Source organism: Canis lupus, chromosome 18 (assembly GCF_003254725.2).
Source record: "Canis lupus dingo isolate Sandy chromosome 18, ASM325472v2, whole genome shotgun sequence".
NCBI classification, from domain to species: domain Eukaryota; kingdom Metazoa; phylum Chordata; class Mammalia; order Carnivora; family Canidae; genus Canis; species Canis lupus.
Window position 1 is genome coordinate 1,680,001 of NC_064260.1, and position 24,321 is coordinate 1,704,321.

The 24,321-nt window shown below is 53.5% G+C and overlaps 1 protein-coding gene and 1 long non-coding RNA gene across 14 annotated transcripts in view; one reads left to right on the plus strand and one right to left on the minus strand.

Moving 5' to 3' along the window:
• Positions 1-24,321, plus strand: part of IKZF1 (IKAROS family zinc finger 1) — a 91,749-nt gene that overhangs the window by 16,658 nt on the left and 50,770 nt on the right. For all 13 annotated transcript variants that reach the window (XM_025449349.3, XM_049096557.1, XM_049096556.1 and 10 more), the window contains exon 3: positions 5,310-5,429. In XM_025449349.3, coding sequence (XP_025305134.1) covers positions 5,310-5,429 — 120 coding nt within the window. The remainder of the gene's footprint in view (positions 1-5,309; positions 5,430-24,321) is intronic.
• Positions 6,245-9,428, minus strand: LOC118351347 (uncharacterized). The gene is made up of 2 exons (XR_004806657.2): positions 9,196-9,428; positions 6,245-8,402 (listed from the first exon to the last, which is right to left on the minus strand). It is a non-coding gene; the product is annotated as an uncharacterized LOC118351347 (long non-coding RNA).

The following is a 24,321-nucleotide window of genomic DNA, read 5'->3' on the forward strand; positions in this document are numbered from 1 at the left end:
CTGAGACACACAGAGAGAGGCAGAGACACAGGCTGAGGGAGAAGCAGGCTCCCTGCAGGGAGCCCGTTGAGGGGACTCTATCCCAGGACCCGGGGTCAACCCTGAGGTGAAGGCAGGTGCTCAACCGCTGGGCCACCCAGGTGTCCCTCTCTTAGGGAGCCTCTGAGGCAGCACCTGCATGAAGCATCTGTCCTGTGTCCTCCAACATCCCCGAGCCGGAGCTGAAAGCCCAGGCAGACGTCTCCGGGGTGTTTTGTACGAGGAGGTCAGTGTTCCCATCCCGTACCCTGTCAAACGCAGTAACAAAAGCCTCCTTTTTTTCCCCCTCATAGATTTCTTGCCCTTATCGTTAGGCGAAACACCCCATTTTCCTGGATGCTGGCTTTTGAAAGTGGAGATTGGGGAAGAGGGTGGTGAGCAAGAACGAAGGGAGGCCCTGGCCCAAGATTGCCTGAAAAAAGAAACTTCTGTGGTCAAGAAGATTCGAGATTTGGCCTGAAATTCTGTTTGTGTGCACTTTGCAGAGGAAATGCTGCTTCCAAAACCTTAATAGGGCCTTTGGTTGATGTAACCTGAGGCCTTCTATGCCAGGAGCAGAGCCTCTAAAGGGTCCTGCTATTTTCCTAAAGATTTGAAGGATACTTCTACTTCTTGCTGCTTTTCCGGCTAAAACCTGACCCCATCACTTTCTCTTTTCCATTTTTGAAATTGAGGGTAGTTGACAGTTAGTTATGGAATAAGGATGTACAGGGGCGTCTGGGGGCTCAGTCGGCTGGGCATCTGCCTTCGGCCCAAGTCATGATCTCGGGGTCCCAGGATCGAGTCCCGCATCGGGCTCCCTGCTCAGTGGGGAGTCTGCTTCTCCACCTCCCTCTGTGCTTCCCCCCGCTTGTGCGCAATCATTCAATAAAATCTTAAAAAAAAAAAAAAGAGGGATAAGGCCGTACATTTAGTCAAACAGGAGTTGGAAGATGATGTTACTCCATCATCCTCTTTCCCTAGAAAACTCTTCACTGTCATGTTCTGTCCATGGGAAAGAAAACAAGTTGAACTCTATGAAGCCGTCACTTTCCTGGGTTCAAAAATGCTCCAGCACCAACAGTTCCATCAGGATCTGTGAAGTATGCACTTGAAAAAGAAGAAATACACAATAGCTGATTTTTTTTTCTTTCACTGTCACCTGGTTCTTGCTTCCTGGGGGGATTTTTCCTCTAAGGGCATATCTCATTCATTTTTTGGGTAAAGTTTTGTGGTGTTTTGTTTTGTCTCTTTCTTCTTTGACAGTCTTTCCAAAATATTTTTGTGCCTATGCATTATTCTTTGTTTTGGTTTCTAAGGGAAGAGACAGCCCGTGGGGGACTCTCCCATCTGTCCCCAACTGTGGGACCTGAGACAGCTTTCCCGCCTCCTGGACCTCTGTAGGGTCATCTGCAAAATGAGGGATGAGGCCCAGTTGATATTTAACGGTCCTCTGGCTCCTGTGACATGAACTGTAGGATGTCTTCTCCGTGGCCTCTGTAGTGTTTGGGACATAGAAACGGGAAGTATGCTCCGTAGACATCCACAGTACGCTTAGGAAATGAGGCTCATCCCTACGGACCATAGGACTGGAAGTATTCATCATAGGAAATCTCCTTGATTGAATGCTTACATTTACCGATCTCTGCCCTTAAGTGTTGTCCCTTTTGGACTTTACAAGCACCCAGTGAGGAAGATACTGGTACCATTTTCAATCTGCAGGGAGCTGAGACTCAGGGAAATGGACCAGGAGGCCCAGAGGGAGCCAAGCACGGCTCTGGATCGCAAGCTTGTCCACCATTCTAGAGTGGGGAGTCTGTACTCCGACTTTTTCTTTATCCGCAGGCATTATGTTCCCTGGGTAATTGCATATTAAAAAAAAAAATCCATGCACTTGGGAGAAGGGGAATCACAGAACGCTGGTAGGTGAATTATAATCTACTGGAGAAATGAACTTGCTTGCACTTGATAAGCTCGTTATACACTTATCTCATCTAATCTGCCCCAGATGCTTCTCATAGGTGATGCTTTATTTGAAGCAAAGGCAAGTAGCAAGATTAAATATAAGTAGTAATATTATTATAAGATTGCTAAGAAGTTTCTTTCATTTTTCCAGCTAAGTGAAATTACGGTGCACTTCCAACACTCTTTCATGAGAAGTCTCGAGCCCTTGCCGTCTGTAGTTCCACCTGTTGTCGTGTCTTTGTGCATGAACTTGGGGGAAAGTTATTTACGCAGCAGCCCTGTCAGTTAGACCAAAATCACGGTTTTTAGCCTCATTTATCTATTGAGGAAACTGTCTTAAAGGGGGGACTTCCTCCATGTTTCTGTCTGAACCATATCCTGGGCCACCCATGTGCTGTTTGGGATGGGTTCACTTGATCTAACTGCCTCCCTTTTATATCTTTCATAATCTTCCCATGGCTTTGCGTTTTCAGTGGTTCATGGGGCATATTTGTTTAAAATCAACACACAGAAGATCTCTGCCTGACAGGAAGGTTTTCACAAAGTGGTAGCTGTTCACCGCAGCAATCTCCAACAGTGAGAGAGGGCCAGGGGCTCCAGGGCTCATGCGAGGGATTCGTGTCTCGGCGGCCACCCAGACTTTAGGGGCTGGAATTTCAGGCAAATCAGGCCAGCTCCTAAAATCTCTCACCCAGTCAAGGTGAGCTGAGGCTATGACAGCAGGGCCTTGGAGGGAACGTCGCCCTATCCCACTCTGCTTCCCTCCAGGTCTCACTGTATTCGCCGGGGACGACTGTTTACTCTCACTTCTCCCCTGGGCATTTCTCCCACGTGGGGAGCTCACATTGATCAGTGTGACCCACGGCAGCTCGGAATCATCATCCCTCCTGCTGAGGAATGAGACACAGGATGATGGGCCCTGGAGAGCTGGCACTTCCCGCAGTGCGGGAGCCCAAGAAGACCCACAGGACCCGTAGCAGGCACATCTATGATAGAAGCATCCTCCACAGCATGCGGTTGGCCTTATTCCCTAATACGTAGTGCAGCTAGATTACTAAAAGAGTAATCAAGAGCTACTCGAACATGTGTTAGTTCAGTTGAGCTGAGACCATGTTCCTTCATTGGACGAGTCCTGAGTCTTCCCCCTAGAGCATCATGGTGTCACAGGGAAGATAAAATATGCTCATAAAGCTTAGTTACCCAGCATCCGATGCCCACCCCATGATCATGACAACTGGCTCATCATGAAGACACACGTGCACACCACCTACTCTATACACCTTTGACCTTTGGGTCAGCTGGCTGAGCCAGGGGTCTCCACTGTCTTGTTCGGGTGTGTGTCATGGCGGGGGGAGGTGGTCCTCAAGGGATCTGGGTCTCCAATCTTCCAGCCTCCGCACCCGGCAGTGTCTCCACTTAACAGAGAAGCCTGGTGTTATGTATTGAAGTTCTGTGTCAGTTCAGTCTTCCCACCCCAAAAGAAGAAGACTCCTCTGACCACCTCCCTGGAGTTCTGGAAGTTTGAAACCATTGCTCTTAGGCAGTGGTAAGGAAAAACGAGTCATCGTATGGTCCATATACCTCCTACATTCTCCCATTCAGCTTTTCTGCAGTTATGGAAGAGGTGTCAGAGAGCACCAAGATTGTCAGCCACTGTTCCAGAGCCCTGGAAATATCACTACCCCAACGCACATTGACTTGGCTTCCATGTAACATGGGCCCTTTCAATCAGTTCCTCTTTAGCTTTTTGTTTTTTTCCTTGGGAAATTCTTATAATCCTGCCCCACCTTGAATGATGCATCTTGCGTTGGCTGTACAAACGTACCCAGTGATGCTCTTCCTGAAAACACGCCAGTTGTGGCCTCCGCAGCTGAGCTGGAATACTCCACTGGGATGTCCCCAAAGCATCGCCTTGGTACCTGCTTGCGTGGTGTCAGTTCAGTTACGCCCGAGAGGTCACGTCCTCTGCCGGGACTTGCGCGCTCTTCTTGCCAATCCCCTGAAATGTTGGTGGTGGTGGTTCAAACAGGCGAGCACACTTCAATCTTCCTGGCCATGTTTTCTAGGTCCTTCAACACTGTCCTGATCATTTGTACGCTCTCCCAAAAGTCTGGGCTCTTCTGTGCGGGGATGTCCTTCATCGCCCGGGAAGCCAGGTCACCAGCCCAGCCAGCAAGCATGTGACCCACCCCTCCTCACCTTCCACTTCTTTTAACCTCCTTTAGGGCTGGAATCTCCACTGGCCTTTTAGGTCTTCTAGAGCGGCTCTGATGGGTTATTTCGTGTCAGCTCCAGGCCTCACCATCTGGTTCTTACATGTGGTTTGTGTCTCCTAACCCAATTTTAAGTGATGTCTGGAAGGTTAGGAGATACAGGTGTTTCAGTTTCAAGGGAGAAAAGAATATTTTCTGCCAGTCATGGCTTTCCAGTGCTGGATTTCTGGGAGTGGGTCGGAGGGGTGGGTTCCCCACTGCCGGAGCCTCTGGCTAAAAGTAATTCTAATGCAGTCACAGTAGGTACAGCCATCCTGTAAAACCTTGTTTCATTAGGTAAATCTCACTTTGTGAAGGGTAAGCAACTCGGTGGTCGTGTGCATTATATTGTGTTTCAAAGATAAGAATCCCACAGAGGGAATCACGATCCCAGGAGGCGTTGGATTTCCTGTTCCAGCTCTTTACAAGCTTGCCTTCCCCACCAGGTTGACTCAAACCAGGCCTCTGCCAGAATGTTCCCCAGCTCTTTAAAAAGGCAGTGAGCAGACCCAGAATGTATAGCTCTGAGCACAATATCTGGTGAGGTGACCTTAAAAACAAATTAATCTGAAGGTGGCATGGAGCCCACAGGCAGGGGGGTAAATTGGAACCACCCTGCAGGAAAAAAATGTGCAATGATATGTGGCGAGCCTCAAAAGTATAGATGCCTTTGGACCCACTCGTGAAACTTCTGGAATGCTTACTAAGGATGCATGCAAAGGTTCGCGAGCTACTAGAATGTTCATCACAATGCTCTTTAATAGGGAAAAAGAGTGAAAACTATATAAATTCAAAAATAGAAAGAATTTAAATAAATTCTAGTGTCGCCATGCAACGGGAAAGCAGGCAGGCCTCATAAATAAAGTTGTGGGAGTTTGGCCACTGGCTTGGAAAAGTGCCCATGAGAATGTCCAACAGTTACCATCTATTTTGATAAAATAGATCCCCGCATGTTATCCATGATGTATAAATGTATACACATGTACGCAGCCTCCCTGCTGGCCAGGCTGTAGCTGCCACCACCCTTGGCGGTGACTACAGCCCAGAGACTCAAGCTGCTGCTTGTCTCCTCAGGGAAGGAAAGCCCTCCGGTGAGTGACACCCCAGATGATGGGGATGAACCCATGCCGGTCCCCGAAGACCTTTCCACCACATCTGGCGGACAGCAGACCTCCAAGAATGAGAGAGGCGTGGGTGAGTCAGCCGTCTAGGCGTCCCGTTGGCAGGCTGTCGCACGCTCTGTTTCCGTACCACCCCCGTCCCTTCGTATCCTTCCAAAGTCGGTGGTTGGGTGGTGGGATCATGGTACCTGCTGTTTCCCCTCAACCACCATGTTAAGAAGGTGCAGGTAAAGATCAACAGGATGGGGCCCTGGTGTGTGCAGGAGGACAGACACAGCTCCCGTGGCTGTGACACCCACACGAGGGGACCGTGAGACAGAGTGGAAGAGCACCCCGACGCGGGGCGCGTCCTTAGTGCTGTCTCCTGTCCCCTGGGTGCTGCAGGAGCATCCAATTTTATGGATTATAAGTAATGAAAATTATGCATTTCCTGTGTTACAGCAGTAGGCTAGTTAGATTTAGAGCTTTGGTTTGGAAGAAGCCAAATCTGCCCATTTTATATTGTCCCTCTGTGTTTCTTAAATGCCAAAGTTAACTCCAAATGCGAAATTTGAGGAATAGAAATTGTTGACTGTCGAGAATGCCTCTTCTCACACACTTTTTCCATAAAGAGGTAGGTATGTTAGGTTCCTCAGTCCTTCCCGGGGTGGACATACCCTCACGGTTCATGTTGGCAAAACCTGGCCTACCCTTTTTATTGTAGAACCGAGGCCACAAGAAGTTCAGGGAAATAACCAAAGTCACATAGGGAGTCAGTGTTAGGCTAAATTTCTAACTCAAAGTCTAGTTTTCACACCTTTGTACCATGTTCTTGTGAGATAATGAGTCAGTGATTCCTTAGAATACCTATTTTTCTCTTTCTTTTCTTAAAGTAAAAAAAAAAAAAACTGACATTGAGAGCCATTTATTTGTATGAAAGAATATTACAAACGGTGTCCAGGGTGACCTGAGGTGGGATGGGTCCCCCGTGCAGCAGCTGCGTGAGCCCTTCACAGCTTTCTCTCCATAGGACATAGTGATGTAGGAACTAAGAAACGCATTCTGTGTGTCTTCACGTGTCTCAGAACCCGATGAGATGTTGAGTTTAAGGGTTTTCTTAAAAAAAAAATACCCTAAAGTTAATTGTACCAACAGATGAGGATAGTGGCTGAAGCCATTTGATGTAGGGGAACCAAGAAAACAAGGACATTCATGACTTGTTTTCCCTGTCAGAGCACGGCTGCTGGATGTGGGACAGTGGGTGGAAAGACAGGCATTTCTGGATTTTCCGCTGTGTCTACACACACCATTTCAGGGGTTCTCAAAGTTGGGACACAGAAGAGCATGCTTCTGTGTCACTGATGCATATATTTTTAAGATTGTCTTGCATTTGTTGCAAGGGATACGGGTGTATCGTCTACCGCACTACTACTACTACAACACTTCCTTTCAAGAGATGTTCACGTAAAGTAGAATGTCGAATTTTAATAAAAATATTAAGCCAGAGGGGGCGCACATGCATGATAAAGACTTGCAAAGGTGGTGCGTGAATCGCTAATGTCGGGGCGACCCTGCTTTTCCTTCTTTGTCAGTCCTTAAGGCCACCAGTGAGGCGGGTACTGTTATCTGTACTTCGGGCTGCAGCAGGTGCATGCGCGCGCGACCCACCCAGGACACAGTGAGGGGGTTGCTCAGAAGAAATCTTGTGAATATGTAGCCACCAATTGTTTAAATAACCTGAGAGCCCGGACGTCGGCGTTAGGGCTCCAGGCTCATCGTGGGGGAAACCAGGGAGCGCTCCCTGAAATCCCCGGAGCTGCCCTGCAGCCCGTGAGCCCAGGTCATGATGGGTGTCCTTTAGAGAACTGAAAGTCACCCGATTCCTGGAGAGCAGAGGTCAGCACACAGTGCACTTGGTGGAGGTGGGTAAACACTCCGTACAGATGCCTTCACAGTGCTCTGGATGCAGTGCCCCGGGTCAGCTTCTGGTCGCTGGAAGTTTCTGCTGGTGCGAGGCCCCCAGGCCCCTAGCGGGTGCTCGAGACTGCCTCCCAGGCCTGGTTCTCCTGGCTCAGGCTTGAGCCCTGGGTGCCAGCACGTGGAGCCGGGGCTGACTCCCTGTGCGCTCCTGCCAGTGCTCCCTGGCTGCCGGCTGACACAATTTGAATTCCGCTCCTCTTTTTAGGATGCAGTTTGTGACAAGTGAATTTCAGAATAACATTTAAAAACACCTGAGAAACCTCTCCGCCTGGTTTGTAAAGCGCAGTTGTGGTGGCCATAGGGACAGGCAGGGAGAGCTGCTTGAGGTGGGGGCCAAGACAGCTTCAGCGAGCCGGCCCTCCTGGGGCGGGGGGCACTGGGGCCACAGGGGCGCTGGGGCTCTGCCCCGAAGCCGACGACGCAGAAGCCCGGCAGACAGTCGAGCACGCGAGAGGGGAGGAGTTTGAGGAGCACTTCAGGAGACGGAGAATCCCCGAGTACAGAGAATCCCCGAAGACCAAGTCCAAAGAGCTGCCAGGGAAGTGTCTTGTGCTTCAGGGCACCTGGTTGAGAAGTCGTCCTTGGGGGGTTGAGAGGGAAACTAGGTGGTGTTAGCCTAGTTGTTGTTGATGGAAGTGACTTCATACATAGGGTCACGGGGAGAACGGCGGGGGGTTGCCTCCCGGGAGGACAGGGAGGCACGTTGGAAGCCACGAGTCACCGGCTCCACAGGAAGAAGCCAGAAGAGCAGAGGAGTGTTGGAGGACAGACAACAGGAAATGAGAAGCAGCCTCTCCCAGCACTGAAGCAGCGAGGCCCCGAGGGCCCCGAGCACTGCAGGGCACAGGTCCCCTAGAGGGGCAGGGGCGGTGGCTCCGGGGTGGGGGCCGCGGAGCCGGGAAGGCCCATCTCAGAAGGGTCACCTCCAAGCCCTGCTCCCGGTCGGTGCTTCCGGCCCGCTTTTGACCACGGAGCCTGTTTCCTCATTTTCGAGAGGCGACAGCAGCAGAGCTCATCTCACAGAAGGGCTTCTTGGGTCACGTGAAAGCCTAGAAACGTGCTTTGCTGAACACGGGGCGGCAAAGACCTACAGTGAAAGAGAACAGGAGAGAGCAGAGAAAGGAAGCAATTTGTGCAAAACAGGCCCTTTAAAGATGTATGAGATAAGGGGCGAGGGCACCTGCTGTGGCTTTGCTGGAGTGAAGGGAGAGAGAAACCAGGTAGTGCTGGGGACAGCTATTTATCAATAATAGTAAAAAAGGGATTGATCCAAGGGCTAGGCAAGCCACAGGGAGGGATTAGAAGAGAGCTCGGCGGGGCTGGCCACTGCCAGACCCAAGTGCAAGGACAAATGGCCAGATGCCAGAGGGTGGGAAATCTCTGGCAATGCTTGACGTGCCCCCTGGCATGTCTGCTTTAGGGGGAGAAGGGAATGCGTCCGTAAAGCCAAGGCCCTTGCAGCAGGTGCGCTCCTTCAGGTGTAGACACGTCGGATCTCAGCCCTAGTCCCCAACACACCGGTGGGGGTGGTGGAAATGGACCCACGTGACGGGCGGTGCTGTTCATGCTGACGGTGGGCTGTTCCCAGGGTGACCCCATGCTGAGGGGACGCTGGGGGACCAGAGGAAATATGGTCTCTTGGATTCAGAGAGAGAGAGAGAGAGAGATGGGGAGCAGACGTCAGAGCACCTGGCTACAGCCCTTGGGTGGCCTCCCCCTGATCCTGGGCCTGAGTAAGAGGGAACAGACTGGAAGTGCAGCTTGACGCACTGAAGTCAGACTCAGAGGAGGACTTCCGGGTGGGGAGGGACTCAGTCTCCTTCATGGGATGGGAGCTTGTGCTTCTGAAGTGGTCGCTTTAACAACGAGAGAAATCTCACCTCTCTGAAGTGGTTGTGTGTGAAACTGCCGAACGCCGACCGTGTCCTCAGTGACCTCCTCGGGCAACCCCGGGTTTACCCCCCCGGCCCCCACGGGCGGCCAGGCTAGACACGCGGAGGACGGCTCGGGGTTGCCTGCGACGGCCGCTGGCCGGGGGCTCGCGCGGCGTCTCCCGTGGGAACGAAGCGGGTGGGCGAGCAGCGGCTGAGCCCGCGGGGAAGAAGTGAGAAGCTCGGTGACTTCCTTCCTGTGTTCGCGGCCCCGCCCCGGGCCTTCCTTGTGCGTCGCCCACGGGTGCCAGTGTGCGTGCCCTGACCTGGGGCGAGGAGGGCCCCCGAGTGCCACGGAGGAGCCTGCCCCACGCCCCCGGCAGGCGGGATGCGGAGGAGGCACCTCCCCGGGGCTGGGAGACAGGCCACAGGGGAGGAGGCCTGGTGGCCGGAGCGGGAGCAGGGAGGGACGGGAGCCAGGGAGCCGGGGGCCCGGCCGGGGAGACGCCAGCGCGTGTGGCCCTCGGGCGAGGCACAGCAGTGTTGCTGGGGGCGGGGGGCACGGTACCCCCAGTACTCGCCGCCGTGGCTCTGCGAGTGGGTCACCGAGGGGCTGGCCTGGCCTTGCCGCAGTCACCGGCCGCCTCAGCGTCTGCTCCTCCGCCGCCCTGGGCTCAGGTGTGGGTGCGAGCGTGCATTTCTGAAGGCCCCGCTGCCTTCTGGAACAGGCTTCTCTTGCCTCTGCTCACTTGCCTGACCTCGCCCAGAGCTGGGGGGGTCACCGTGGTTTCATCTGGGTTTTGTTTCTGGGCTTAAGTCCCCTAGGCCGCGTGTCACTGCGTGGTGTCTGGAGCCAGGCCCTGTGGCCTTCTGGAAGCTGAGATGGCGTGACCTTGGGGCCTCTCTCTTGAATCTTTAGGGCATGGTTTGATTCACCCCAGCAGAAATAGAAAGAAAAAAAAATCTAATTTTTTTTAAAAACCCAGAAAAATGATTAACTACATGAAAACATGACTTTTCCTTCTTTCTTTTCCTTTCCTTTCCTTTCCTTTCCTTTCCTTTCCTTTCCTTTCCTTTCCTTTCCTTTCCTTTCCTTTCCTTTCCTTTCCTTTCCTTTCCTTTCCTTTTTTGATTTATTTGATGAAAGTAAAAATCCCTTTACCAAGCCATGAGTTCGAGGACAGATTTGTAAGAGTAACATGTTGTTAATCGATTAGTCCGGTGCCAAATCTCCCCTTCGTGGTCAAGTTTACGCAGAGTGCCAAGGTGGCTCAGAGAGGCGGGCGCGTGGCTAGGACGCTTCTCGGCAGCCCCCGGGGCGGGGGGTGCAGAGAGTTTTTCCCGATGGAAAGAGAAAGCAAGCTTCGGTCTAATTGGAGATTGGGCAGCGGGCTCTTGAGGACGGATGCTAAGCCCGCTTATCTAATCAGCAGTTAGAGGAAGTTGTTTTTATCTGTAAAATGCATCTCTTCTGAGCTGATAAACCCCATCTTAGCTGGGGAGAAATATTATCTAGCAGCATCTGAGCATTAGCTGCAGAGCTCAGGCATGCTCAGACGGGGTGCGCCCTTGTGAAAGCAGTCGCAGGGCACAAACGGCCGGACTTCAGCAGGCTGACAGTCTTGGCTTGGGTTTTTTCCCCTTTTCCTCGGAGGTGAAACGAACTGCTGAGTATCCCTCAGATCCTCGCCCAGCTCGCCCTGTCGGTTCCCTGCTCCTCCTCATAGCTGAGGTATTGTGCAAGGGTTCCGATGGAGCAAAGTTGTAAAATTCTGCATTACTCATCTTGCGGTTCGCCGTCCCTATCTTGGAACACCTCGTGGAGAGGGGAGGTGTTGTCACCAGGACATTTCCAAACCAGCATGATTCCCGTTGGAAAGACTCATGTTCTTGAATCTCCCCAAATATGAGACATGGCCTTAAAAAGAAAAAAAGTTGTTTGGCCTAAGACTTTCAGATTTTGGAAAGAGGCTGTTACGTACCAGGTACATTGCTTCCCATTGAAAAGTAAGCAGGGTTTTTTTTTCTATCACCTCCACGCTACACGTGGGAGACACGATCTCCGCAGGGTGCCGTGGCGGGTGGGCGCGCTGAAGGAAGAGCAAGCGACTGTGCGCTGTGCCGCTACCAGTTTTTAGTAGGTTTTGGTGTAGGCGGCCGGGACTGTAAGCACGGCTTCAAGAACACTCCTTGGAGAAAACTGAAAGTGGTTTGTGTGTGCGTGTGTGTGTGCGTGTGTGTGTGTGTGTGCTCTGTGTATACGTCTGTAGTATGTGCCTGTGGTGTACCTGTGTGCATGTGTAGAGTGTGTGTGGTATGTATCTGTGTGGTGTGTGTTTATACGAGCGTGTGTGTGGTGTGTGGCATCTCTGTGCACGTTATGTGTGGTGTGTGTTTATGTTGTGGGGTGTGTGAGTGGTGTGTGTTGGTGTGTGCATAGTATATGTGATGTACGTGTATGTGTGTTATGTGTTTATGCATGTGCTGGGCGTATATTGTATGTACTGTGTGTCTGTGGTGTGTGAATATATGGCGTGTGTGGTGTATACGTGTTTGTGTGGGGGGTATACCTGTGTGGTGTGTGTATCAAGTGTTCATGCACACAGTGTGTGTCTGCGTGCTGGATGTGTGTGTGTGTACGCATGTGGTGTGTGTGCGTTGTAGTGTGTGTCTGTGTGGTACATGCCCGTGTGGCATATGCATGTCTGGTATGTGTCCATGTGGCATGTGCGTGTCTGGTACATGTCCGTGGCATATGTGCGTCCTGGGTGGTACGTGTCCGTGTGGCGTGTGTGCGTCCTGGGTGGTATGTGTCCGTGTGGTGTGTGCATCTCTGGTACGTGTCCATGTGGCATGTGTGCATCCTGGGTGGTAAGTGTCCGTGTGGCGTGTGCGTGTCTGGTACGTGTCCCTGTGGCACATGCGCATCCTGGGTGGTACATGTCCGTGGCGTGTGTGTGTCCTGGGTGGTACGTGTCCGTGGCGTGTATGCGTCCTGGGTGGTAGTGGACAAGGGATCACAGTTGTTCCCTGGGAGGAGCGTGTGTAGGCCCAGGATGTCCCCGGCTCTGCTGCTCTCCCGCCTGCCGACCGTGGCAGGTTGCTTCCCCTCACTTGTGTCCCAGGAGCTGACAAGGGTCACCGGCCCGCTGTGCTCTGTGGGGGGACTGGACAGGTGGGGGCCCACGTAGACGATGCTCCGTCGGGGCCGCTGTGGGGAGGTCGTTAGCGCCGCTGGTGGACTTGCAGCGAGACGTTCTGCGGGACCTGGGAGACGTGTGCCCACGCACCTGCTGGCAGGTGACCTCGCGGAGAAGCCTTGACGCGCCGCATCCCTGCAAAATAAGGCTTCCAGAGAGAGCAGGGCGCAGTCGGCGTAGCAAGGCCCCCAGGGTCACAGGACAGAGCAGGGGCCGAGGAAGAGGCCAGCCCGGCTGGACACGATGCCACTCCCGGCCCCTGGGCCCCGGCCCCCGGCAGGCACACCCTGTCAGCGGGGCGTGCAGGGGGACTACGGGCCGGTGAGCTGTCCGTTCGCTTCTGTCCCACGAGGGCCAGCATGTCCTTGCCTGCTTGCACCTGCCGGTTAATGACCACAAAGTTCTGGAAAGTTCTCAAGGCCCGACCCAAAGCAGAGCCACCACAGAAGGCTTCTGCTGCTGAGCCCACCTTGGGATTTCTGGAGATGCCATTTCTGTTGGCCTCACGTTGTCCCAACCTCAGCTCCCCCGACTCTTGGGAAGGGCCCCTCGGTAGCACTCCTACCCAGAGAGCCCTCGCTCGGGCCAGGCGGCCGCCTTCGTGCCCGACATCCCGGGCATCGCGGCCAGGCGCCACAGTAATGCCGAGCGCAGCTCCGGGACTGGGGTGTAGCAAAGGAGGAGGTGCTCCTCGCTGAGCCAGGCAGAGGGGAGGGGGGCTGGGGAGGACTCCCAGGGTAGACGTTTGAGCAGGTGGGGAGGGGAGCCACGCTGGGCTTCAGGACTGGGGGCTGGGTGGTGGGCAGGAGGGTGGGCAACAGGCCAGAGTCCCCAGGGAGTGAGGCCCGGTGCCCAGGGGGCCCGTGGGGAGTGGCCCTGCAGGATCTGGGTGCCGGAAACATCACTGGTCACAGGAGGCAGGGAGGCGGGACTTGTGCCCGCGTGGGAGGGCTGTGGCGGGAGGAGCCGGGCCGTGGGGAGGCTCCCCTGCGTGGCCACCATATACGTCCACTTGCTCAATGTGGGAACGTGCAACAGGTGGCTCAGCCTCCACCTTGGGGACGGCAGTGATTTCCCTGAATGGAATGGAGAGTTGGGGCCGACTTGATCTCTGTTGGCCGTCGGTAGCCAAGGAGCCTTCTGGAAGGCAGGATGGGTGAGAGGCAGAGAGAGACGGTTCTAGCTCTAGGATCCGAGAGAGGGATGGTGGAGATCAAGGGCCTTGAGACATGAATGTGGATGATTGTCCAGGAGAGAAAGCAAGGAAGGAGGCAGGGAATGAGCTGTTGGGTTCCGGTGAAATTTCTAGAAAGAAATATGGCGGAGAGGCCACTACGAGGAGAGATGATAATGAGGGTGAGAAGGGCGGGCAGTGCTGGAGAAGGGCATTTGGGGGAGCAGCGGTGGGTCCCCCAAAGGAGCTCAGGGGGTTGGAGGTCCACGTCAGGATGTCGGGGAGCCTCAGGGAGCAGGCGCAGGGTAGGAAGGCAGCCCCGCCTGCGGGAGGGGAATCTGAAGGTGTGGGAGGGCAGCGGAAGGAGCAGGTGGAGACGGAGGGTTCCATGCTAGAGCCCAAGTGGAGGCCCGGGAAGGCCACGGGGCCACGGGGAGCTGGGCTCGGCTCCGCCCATGCCATGTCCAGGCCCGCAGCGCGCCCCCAGACGCCCGCGTGGCCATCTCCCTCACTGCCCTCGGGCTCCGTGCAGAAGTCCCCAGCAAGGCGGCCACCCTGAGCCCACCTCACGGCATCGCCGGTCCCTCCCCTGCCGCTGCCACTCAGGGAGAAGGCGCCTTTCTGGGATTTGCTCAGTCTGCACCCCCAGCACCTGGGCCTGGCGTGCCCTGAGTAGGCCTTCAGGGCGTGTGCCACGTGAGAGCAGGGAACGGGGGTGTTGCTCTCCCAGGGGGGAACCCAGAGAGGAAGTGAAGGGAAGGAATCGAAGGCTGGGCCTGAATTTGAGACTCAGCATGTGGATCGTTGTAGGTCACTGTTTCTCAGTGGGCACCGTCGGTATTTGGGGTGGCTTCCGTCCCTCCCCCTGGGGTATTAACTCCTCATGTCATGCCTCGCCCCATACAGCCCCACACATTTCCCGGGGTTAAAAACCCTTCCGTGGGTTGAAGCTGTAGAGCCCGAGCCCTTGGTCCCCACACCCTCAGCCTTGGTCTGATTCACATGGTCGGTGGTAACCTGGAACCTGGCTGTGGGTTTCTTTTCTAGAAGGAATACTTGCAGGGCAGCCCAGGGGCTCAGCGGTTAAGCGCTGCCTTCGGCCCAGGGCGTGACCCTGGGGTCCTGGGATCGAGTCCCGCATCGGGCTCCCTGCATGGAGCCTGCATCCCTCTCTGCCTGTGTCTCTGCCTCTCTCTCTCCTCTCTGTGTATTCTCATGAATAAATAAATAAAATCTTAAAAAAAAATAGAAGGAATACTTGCAGAAAAAAACAGGCCATAGGTGGTTGAAGGGCTTGGATCCTGGCACGTCCACCATGTTCGTGTCTCCAAAGCTGCACGTTTGCTTTGAAAAGTTTTTTTTTTGTTTTTTTTGTTTTGTTTTGTTTTGTTTTGTTTTCTTTTTTTACAAAGAGACATCAAGGTTTATCTTCATTTTATTCTAACAACTGAAATTCAGGATCGCGTCGGACCTGACTTACTAGAGGAAATAAAACCGGCTCTTAGCTACTGGGGTAAACAGTTAAACAGCACTTTCTTTCCTCGGTTGTCGGTCCCCATTTCATTTTCTGCTTCGTTCCATCTGTGCTGAAAGCAGAGTGAGCGCGGAGTGTAAAACAGCCAACCGACATTTCGTTAACTTTCCTTCTACATGGGGTTTCAGAAAGAAATGGAAAAAAAAAAAAAAAAAAGGTTTTGAGCTGTGGTTGCCAGTTGCCACCTGTCCTCCTATCTGGTTAGGACATTTTCTGATTTGGGAAGTGTAAATATAACCCAGAAAAAAAAAAAAAAAAAAAAAAGCAAGCTTCCCCTCCTTTTTTTTTTTTTTTTTTTTTTTTTTTTTTTTTTTTTTTTTTTTTTTTTTGCTTCCCCTCCTTTTATGCAAAAGTAGCGAGGCTGACGCGCAGGGCAGAGCCCAAATCATTGCCCTGCGAAGTTTCCAGAGACCCAGTTCCATTGATGCAAAGGCTTTTGTCGCCGAGGCGGGCGGCCCAGGAAGCGCCTCGCTGGGCCCTGCGCGGCCGGGGTGGGCGCCCGGCGACTGCGCCCGCCAGATAAGCCCGGCGTTCTTCAAAGCCTTAGCAGGCGCTTCGCTCGCAGTCACCGCCAACCTGCTCAAACCCTGTGCCCGTTGGGATCCCGGGTGGGGTGGTGTTGACCGCGGCCTACAGGGAGCTCAGGAAGGGAGCCCCCGCCCACGGGGGCCGGAGCCAGCGGACACACGCCCACGGGCACGGATTCGGGGAAGCTGCCGGGCTCGGGGTCAGCTGCAGGTGCCGCAGGCCCACCGGGGTGGGAGGGACTCAATATGCCACCCATGTTGCCAAATTGGAAAATGCTCCAAATGACAGCTTTTTTTTTTTTTTTTTTTTTTTTTTTGAGAGCTGGGCTGAAATACAAGAGCCTCTCATGCTGCTCCCAGCAGCCGGGGACGCTTTGGTGCAGAGCCGGGCCGGGCGGGCGAGCGTGTGTTTGCGGAGCGGGTTGGGGAGGAGGGGACCCGTTGGCACGGTCGGGGCCGGAGGGGAAACGCAGCGTGTCCTGCAAAGGGCTGATTCCAGGGGACTCCGCCGTTGAGGTCACAAGCTAGAAGCACCAGGCGCGCTGGACCGGCTGTGTTAATAAATAGAATGCTCCTCTGCTTTCCCGGGGGCGAAGGGGGCTGCTGGTTTTGTGGCTGGTTGGGGGCAGCGCGACTAGAAAGGCTGTGCGCCACTGGTGAGATGGTCTCATTGCTCTGCCTGTTATCTGCACGCTCGTGTGCGTTACACGGATGAATAACTAACGACGCTTTCCGCGGGAGAGCGGCGGCCTCGCGTGGTCCTTCGAAACGTGAGGTTGAGCTTGGCGTGCGCCCGAGTTTCTCGGGTTAAATACGACTGTGAGGCGCGTGTGTAGATCTAGGGGACAACCCCATCACGTGTCCCCGTGTGCGTGGTGGCCGCAGGAGGCTGGCCATGTGCAGACGGCTGGGGACGCGGTGACAAGTGACCCCAAGAGGCCAGGGGTCGCAGGGGGCCTTTCCACGGCCCTGCCTCCAAGCACCTGCCCCTCTGCCCTGCTTTTGGGAGCAAGCAAGGCGCGTGTGTTGGTGTGTCGGCACCAGGCTGCCTCCCGGGAGCGTTTCCCCCGCGGGGGACGAGGCTGCAGGCTGGCGATTTCCACGGAATTGCCCGGGAGCCCTGAACACCCGGTGTCATCCCCCTGGGGCGGGGGTGACCCTGGAAGACGCTCGCTGGCATGACCCTGGAAGGTTCCAGCGCGCACGGCGGCCACGTGCTCTCAGGTGCGGGGCTGTGACAGCGAGGCCAAGCACCCCCGGGAGCCCCGCAGGCGGCCGCGGACGCTGTTCCATTAGCGCCCTGGGAACCCCAGGAATTCTCCGGCGCTCGCCGTCCCCACCCTGCGCAGCCGAAGGCGGAGGCGAGACGTAGGGGCCCTGCGGGGTCCCCAGAGCTCCCCGAGGGAGCCGGCCCCGCCGTCGGGATGACCGCTAACCGTCACCTGGGGCGGCCACCACGTGGCTCATCCCGGTGCTGCACGCAGTTTGATCTGTCGCTGGTGCTGGTGACATTCGTGTTGGTAGAGAAGGCTGTGGTTTTGAGTGAAGTGGTTTTATTCCTGAGAAGATAACAGAGTTATTTTGTCATTAGAGACGCTGCGTTTACTCACCGTTTGAAAACAGTATGATTATTACTAATTGACGGTCTCGATACCGAACCTTATAGTTGACTTTGGAACTGCGAGTGTTAAAGATTCTGTTGGTGGTTTGCATGTGTCCATCTGGGACTGTTTTCACAATTTTTTACGATTTTTTTTTTTTTTTTTTACAATGCTCAGCATGGGGCTCAGACTCGTGGCCCTGAGATCAAGGGTTGGGGGCTCCACCGAAAGAACCAACCAGGCGTCCCCCGCCAGCTGTTTTTTCTTACTGATCCAGCGTCTCCTAAAAATTGTAGGTTCAGGCTCCTCTGTGGGTGCACGCGGCCCCCAGGCACCCCCTCCGGATGCTCCGCGTGGGTCCTTCCCGTCGGACCCCAGGCAGACGGGCAGCTTCAGTCCCGGTCTGGGGGCAGAGGTTTCACAGACAAGTCATGACCGGCATCCCTGGGACCTGCCAGTGCAATGCGGGAATCACGTGTCCTAGGACAGCAGTGCCCAGCGAAAATAGCATGAGACCCACGGCCATAATTCTCAATTTTCCAGCAGATACATTCAAAGAGAGAAGTGGCACCGGTGAGATCAGTTTTCACCGGATTTAACGGGGTGTGCCCAGGGGCCTTTATTTGAGCCTCCGTCCAACAAAAGCATCATTAGTGAGTCCTGTTCTCTTTTCTTGTGTCCTCGAAACCCAGTCGATGCGTACAGCGCACCTCAATCCAGAGTGGCCACGTCTCCAGGGCTCAGAAGCCACCTTGGCCAGGGGCCACCTGCCGGATGGGGCGGACCTAGAGGGATGGAGGGGAACCATGTCCCCTGTCCTAGAAAACCTTTTTAGATCCATCCTCCCCGAAATGTAGCCCAAACCTGGTCACTCATCACCTCTCCAAAGTAGTATTCAAATCAGTTTTCTCTTTAAAACATTTTCTCAATTGTCCTTACCCATGAAGGTGAAAATTTGCTTTTTTTTTTTTTTTTTTTGGTTCTTCCATTCTTGGCCACATTTGAGAAAATCTAGGTCCCTTCCAATCTTCACATCAGTTCGATCTATTTTACATGGCTCTATTTTGGCGATCCGTCTTGTAGGCATTTGATCAAGTGCAAAATAATGAGAAGACAATTACTGAGAGCAAAAATTCACAGTAAAGATGAATAACAAGGCAAAATGTGAACATGTCGAAGGGAAGCAGTTTTCCAAAGCAGAATGGCCGAGCTCAGTACAGGAGTCGAGTGCTTTTAGTTTAAGTTTTCGTCCATTCATTCTCTTCTCCTGGTCTCTTTATGGTAATTCGGGGGAGGGGGGGTTGGCAAATCCTCCCGAGTTTCTTGAAACAAGGCGGTTGCTTTATAGACACAAAGCGTGTTACACAGGCCGGCCGCCGAGGACAGGCCCTAAGTGAAGCAAGCTTCGGAGACGGATGCCATCGCATCTGTGAAATCGTTTGCAAAAATTGTGTTGAATGAAGCTTCTCAATATCTTCGTAAAAGACTCTGCTGCAACCGAGATGAAGCAATGGAGCAGAGGTGGTAAAGGAGAGGCTTTTTTTTTTTTTTTTAATGTTAATAATGGGAAAGAAGCAGCAGTCTGCCCGTGCGGCAGCCTGAGAGGACCAGCCTGAGGTCTGCCCCCAGCACCCAGGGCCCGGGGCGCGCCCTGGCGCTCGACACCCCCAGCTGCGTGCAGCCCAGACCCCAGCCTTCCTGTGCGCGGGCGCCCTTCCTGCGTTTCAGGAGACAGCGTGCACTTGTGTGGCCGCCGTGTTTCCTGAGCACTCCCCGATCCCCGGACTCACAGATTCAGCCCTGGAGCTCTGATTGCACTATTTCTCTTTTGAGCCTTTTCCTTTTCTCTCCCTCCCCCTCTCTCCTTCAGTTGAACGCTGATCTTGATACAGTGTCATCAAAATCCTATTACTTGGGTCCAGGGGCCAGCGACTGAACCCTTTTGCCCAGGAATAAACCATTGCAGGAGGCTAGAGGCAAGGTGGCCCCCGTGCCCTCGGGTCCCTTGTACCTGTACAGTAGGTAACCTGGAGTCCCGGCCCACGAGTCTCAGGGTCATTGGCTCTTGCTTTCCATGGCTTGTTACGTGAATTAGACAGGAATGCCCTGGCCTCGGTTACTGACGACCAGACCTGCTTCTTTGTCAGAAAGGGCTGAACCAGACAAGGACCCGTGTGCCGTCCGTAAGCATCAGGGGCGGGTACACGTCCCTTAGCTGCATGGACATGCAGCTCGATCCTGTGGGGCAGTGCTGGGCTTCCAGGCCCCAGCAGGGAGACTTGTCCTGGATCCACACCCAGGCCCCCTACAGCTCCTGCGGAGACAGCCCTGAGCCCACACCATTGGATACTTGAGGCTGGGTTTTCTGTCTCTTTCAGAAATTATCCAAAGTCTGCTAGAAATCTAGAATTTTTTTTGAAGATTTTATTTATTTATTCATGAGAGACACAGAGAGAGAGGCAGAGACACAGGCAGAGGGAGAAGCAGGTTCCGTGCAGGGAGCCTGATGTGGGACTTGATCCTAAGACCCCTGGATCACAAACTGAGCCGAAGGCAGATGTTCAACCACTGAGTCACCAGGCGCCCTGGAATCTAGAATTTTGAACACATGGTTGAACTAACCCGGCAGCCCTGCCCCAAGGTTTAACTGCGAAGGGGTGAGACTTGTTTTGGGGGCTGCCATAAATGTTCACCCTAGAAGAATCCCCCCGGAAGAGGAGTCGTGCTTGTTGTTGTAGAAGGTTTTGAAGGAGGAGGTCTGGGTCAAGTCTCGGCCCTTAGCCTCGCCGCCTCCGTGGGCGGAATACACTGAGTGAACCTGCATTTCTCCTAAACGCAGATTCTATAAAGCGCTGTTTTAGGAGCCTGTGAACCTGCCTGCCTGGGTTAAAAAGATGGAAATTTGCCTTGTGTTTACTGCTTGCGTGTGCTCATGCATAGCTGGCTGGCTGGATGGGGGGACGGACGGGCGGGCGGACGGTTGGGCAGGCGGCGCCCTTCTCCAGCCCCTGTGCTCCCGTCTTGGTCCCTTCCAGTGAATCCCTGACGACGTCACTGGGCCACATTTAGAAGCTTCCTCTCTTGGGACGCGGCCGACCCGTAAGGGCCCGTTGCTTCCCTCACCTTTACTGGTTTGCCCTCTAGGAAACGTGTTTTACACCTTCCCAGGTACTTACCCAGGTTTCTATGAGCTAGAATTCCTCCACTGTTTTGGCACAAGACATGCAACAAGCACGAAGACGCCTGTGGTGCCAGGCCTAGCACTCGGGCGTGAGCTGCCCCTGGGGGGCACCGGCATATTTTGCCCCCGTGCCCTGCATTCAGCTGGACTGCAAGATCCTCGCGGGCCGGTAGCCATCTCCTTCCCTCGCTTCTCCATCAGCGTGGGGAAAGTGGGGGAAAGCAAGGACGCGGGGAACATCCCACCTTACGGAAACAGTCAACCCAATGGGTGGTGAAAAGCCTCTCTCTGGTGTCTTTCAGGAGACCCGCTGTAGAAACAGAAAATCCCCTCGGGAGGGAGTTGAAGTCAGAGCCAACATTTGAACCCACCAAGTGAACACAGTCAATGCAGAAGGGAAAGGAGCAGTGCCTCGCGGCTCAGAGGAAAATAAGATGTGTCATCTACAAATTTAAGTCAAATCTAGATGGGAAAAGATAAGGGAAATGAGGACTCTCAGTTTGGCTGCACAATTAGAATTTACTTTGCAGCCTAGAGCCTGTGAGGGTCACTCCCTCTTGTCCTCTCCTGACCCATGAGGAGACAAACAATCCAAATTAGCAGCATCCCAGGATGTTAGAAATGATTTCTGTGTCCTATATTGAATTATTGTCTTATCGAAATGCTCATAGGCACATACCATGAATTTAATTTATCCCGGGCAGCCTTGGCAATTGAAAAGAAACCTGAATGCTTATTGACACGTTTTGGAGCACAATAGTGTCTTCCAAGTGCAATCACTGAACGTGAGCTGCTAGGCTAGACGTCACGGGGCATCAGGCTGTACGAGCACTGGCTCCCTCCAGGAGTTAAATACATTGTCTACACCCGCAGGGAGCCCCAGGAGCCAGACACCATGGTAGTTTTGAAGCTGGAGTGGCATCAGTGTCCCGGAAAGCAAGGCAGCAAGCTGCAGGTGGGATTGAGGGGCTTGGAGCATCAGTTAATGAGACAGAAGCTTCCCAAGTACCTGCTTTGGCCCAGGTTCCCTGCCGGGGACAGCGGTGGCCACAACACAAAGGACTCATGGGCTCAGGGAGGTAACCTTCTGTTCTGAAAAGGATGCAGTTGAGCAGAGAGAGAGCGATAGTAAAAAAAAAAAAAAAATGAAAAAACATGGAATGAACTATCTTCTTGTCTCACAGACAGCTCTGCCTGGTTTTGAACATCTGCTGGTTTAAGTTAAAATATTGAGTTTGACGCACTGAGGCTCCTGGTGGAAGGCACTCAGGGCAGCACCGCCATCACCCCCATGGGAAGGTGACTCGGCTTCTGTCTGCAAGTGGCTGAGACAAGAAAAATGGAGGGGCGCCTGCTGGCTGGGTCGGCGAGCATCTGACTCTTCATCTCAGCTCAGGTCTTGATCTCAGGGTCACGAGTTCAAGCCCCGCGTTGCAAACACACACACACACACACACACACACACACACACACACACACAAGGAAAACGTAGGCAAGCCCTGGTGCTCGGCCTTCCCTCCTCTGCCCCCACCCCGGGGCACCTCGCAGGGTGCGCCCTGCCTCCGTGCGGCTGTACAGTGCCCCCCCCAAGAGCTGCCCCAGATGGAGGACCCCTCAGCTAACTGGCGCCCGTGTGTAGGTCCTTCAGCGCCGCAGGTGGGCCAGGGCCCGCGTGTCTGCGCACCTGCTGGGACGGCCTGCTCTAGGCTCAGGGAGACCAATTATCAGCAGGGTCTTGAACCAAATCCCTGTGTGGAGAGCCTCGCGGGCAGCCGGCGCTGTGTCAGCTCCTCCCTAAACCACGAGGACCGTCCCTGCCAATGAGGACAGCCACTCTAGGCGCCCCCAACGTCCCCATCCCCCGCTGACGTGTCCCGGGCCCCTCTGAGTGCTCACTTCCCCGCACTGTCCCTGCCACCCCCTGGCTGCGTGCCCCAGCCCCTTGGCACACGCGGCACCCGGAGGACCCTGCGGGCCTGGAAGGGAGCACGAGGGATGGAGGACGCCCCATCAGGGCTCTGGGGAGCTGCCCTCCGTCCAAATCTGCCTTCGCCCTCCGGATGCAGGACTCCCTCTGTTAGTCTGCGGAAGCGTGGATGTTAAACCCGTTCTCCGTGTTTGCGAGCTTTCATGTTCTGGCTCTGGAGGGCAGCACCTTGCATGGGGCCCCAGCTCCCCTAATGCAGCTCGGGCAGGCACAAGGGGCTGTGGTAGGCTTGTGCAGCCACGACCCGCATTAACTGTCTGATGAGAACACGTGCGCCGGTTTCCCCGAAACACACGCATCTCTGTCACCTTGTCCCTGCACATCTGGTACTTGGACCTCAGGTGAGGACCTGGTGCACATCCCTGTCCTGTTGGGCGGCATGCGTTTCACGTCAGGCTGGCGAGATCGTTTTGGGATGACTGTGTGCCCCAGACCTAAGAACAAGGGTGTGAATAAGAGCACTCCTTCCCCTTACGATGCTCTTTCCCCCACATCCCTGTGAGCAGCTCAGCTGGAAACATAACCTTTTTTCTTTTCTCTGTAAAGTTTAGATTAAAAAAAAAAAAAAAAAAAAAAAAAGATGAGATTGGCACCAGTGGGCTGCTGAGGGCTCCGCTGTCTGATCTGACTCCTCTGGGACCGCTGGCCTCACCGTCTGCACAGCACATGTAAAAGGAAGCAGTCTGTGATACTTTATCAAGGATCCAGGCTGAAGGTCAAAGCTTTATAAACCATTGACGACTAAGATTTTGCAAGTTCCTTAAAAGGAGCAAAGCTCACAGCAGGAAAAAAAAAGAAAGAAAGAAAGAAAGAAAGAAAGAGAAAGAAAGAAAGAAAGAAAGAAAGAAAGAAAGAAAGAAAGAAAGAAAGAAAGAAAGAAAGAAAGAAAGAAAGAAAGAAAGAAAGAAAGAAAGAAAGAAAGAAAGAAAAAGAAAAAAAAGAAAAAGAAAAAGAAAAAGAAAAAGAAAAAGAAAAAGAAAAAGAAAAAGAAAAAAGTGCCACCATTCCCACTGGAACGCTCCTTTAATTCTTTGCTCCAGGCGAGGTCAGACCGGTGCAAGGCTGTGTCCATCACGTTGTTAGCTGAGTTTAACTTTTACTCCTGTAAATGGAAATGTCATCATTAAACAAATCAGTCTTTAAACAAAAACAAATCTTCAATCCAGAATTTCCACCGCTCAGTGTAAATGTCCTGTGTGGTGTCGCAATTTCGTGCATCAGGTGCAGGTGGCCTGTTATTGATGCAGGAAGGTTTCTTAGAAAGTTTAAGTGAAAGAGAAATTGGTAGAAAGTGTGCTTTACGACGCCAGCTTTGGGGGCAAGTCCCCAGCGTTCAGTCGGACAATACTGTCCTGCTTGTGAACGCGTTTCCCTTCCCACTTAGCCACCTCCTTGGGTCAGGAGGGCTCACATCCCAAGGTCCACAGAGAGATGGGAGATCCACGAGCAAAGGGAGGGACATTTTACTGTGACCAAAATATGGAGTCTGTTCTTTATTTTGGAAGAACAAAGAAAATCTCAAGATTTTCCTATGATTATGCCAGGGGCATTTTCAAGAATTCCCATTTCAGGGAGACCCTTGTCCGTTGATTTCTCATCGGTAGGCCACAGCTTTTGAATTAGTAAATAGGGAAAGAAATTAATTTTTTTAGCTCGTCAGGAAAACTAATTCTTTGACGTTTTCAGTGACTGCTACTGGGCGATGACATGGCTGACTTTCCAGAATCCACGGGAAAGAGCATGTGAGGCCCAGCCACAAAGGAAAAAAGAATTGCTGATAAGGGATTTCATGAGATGCCCTGCAAATTGGCTATTAGCAAAATTCTCACCTCAAAAAAAAAAAAAAAGAAAGAGAGAGAGGCGGGGGGGGGGGGATACGTACATTGAGAAGCAGTTCTTTTGGGCACGTTCTTTGAGGTAAGACACCTTTG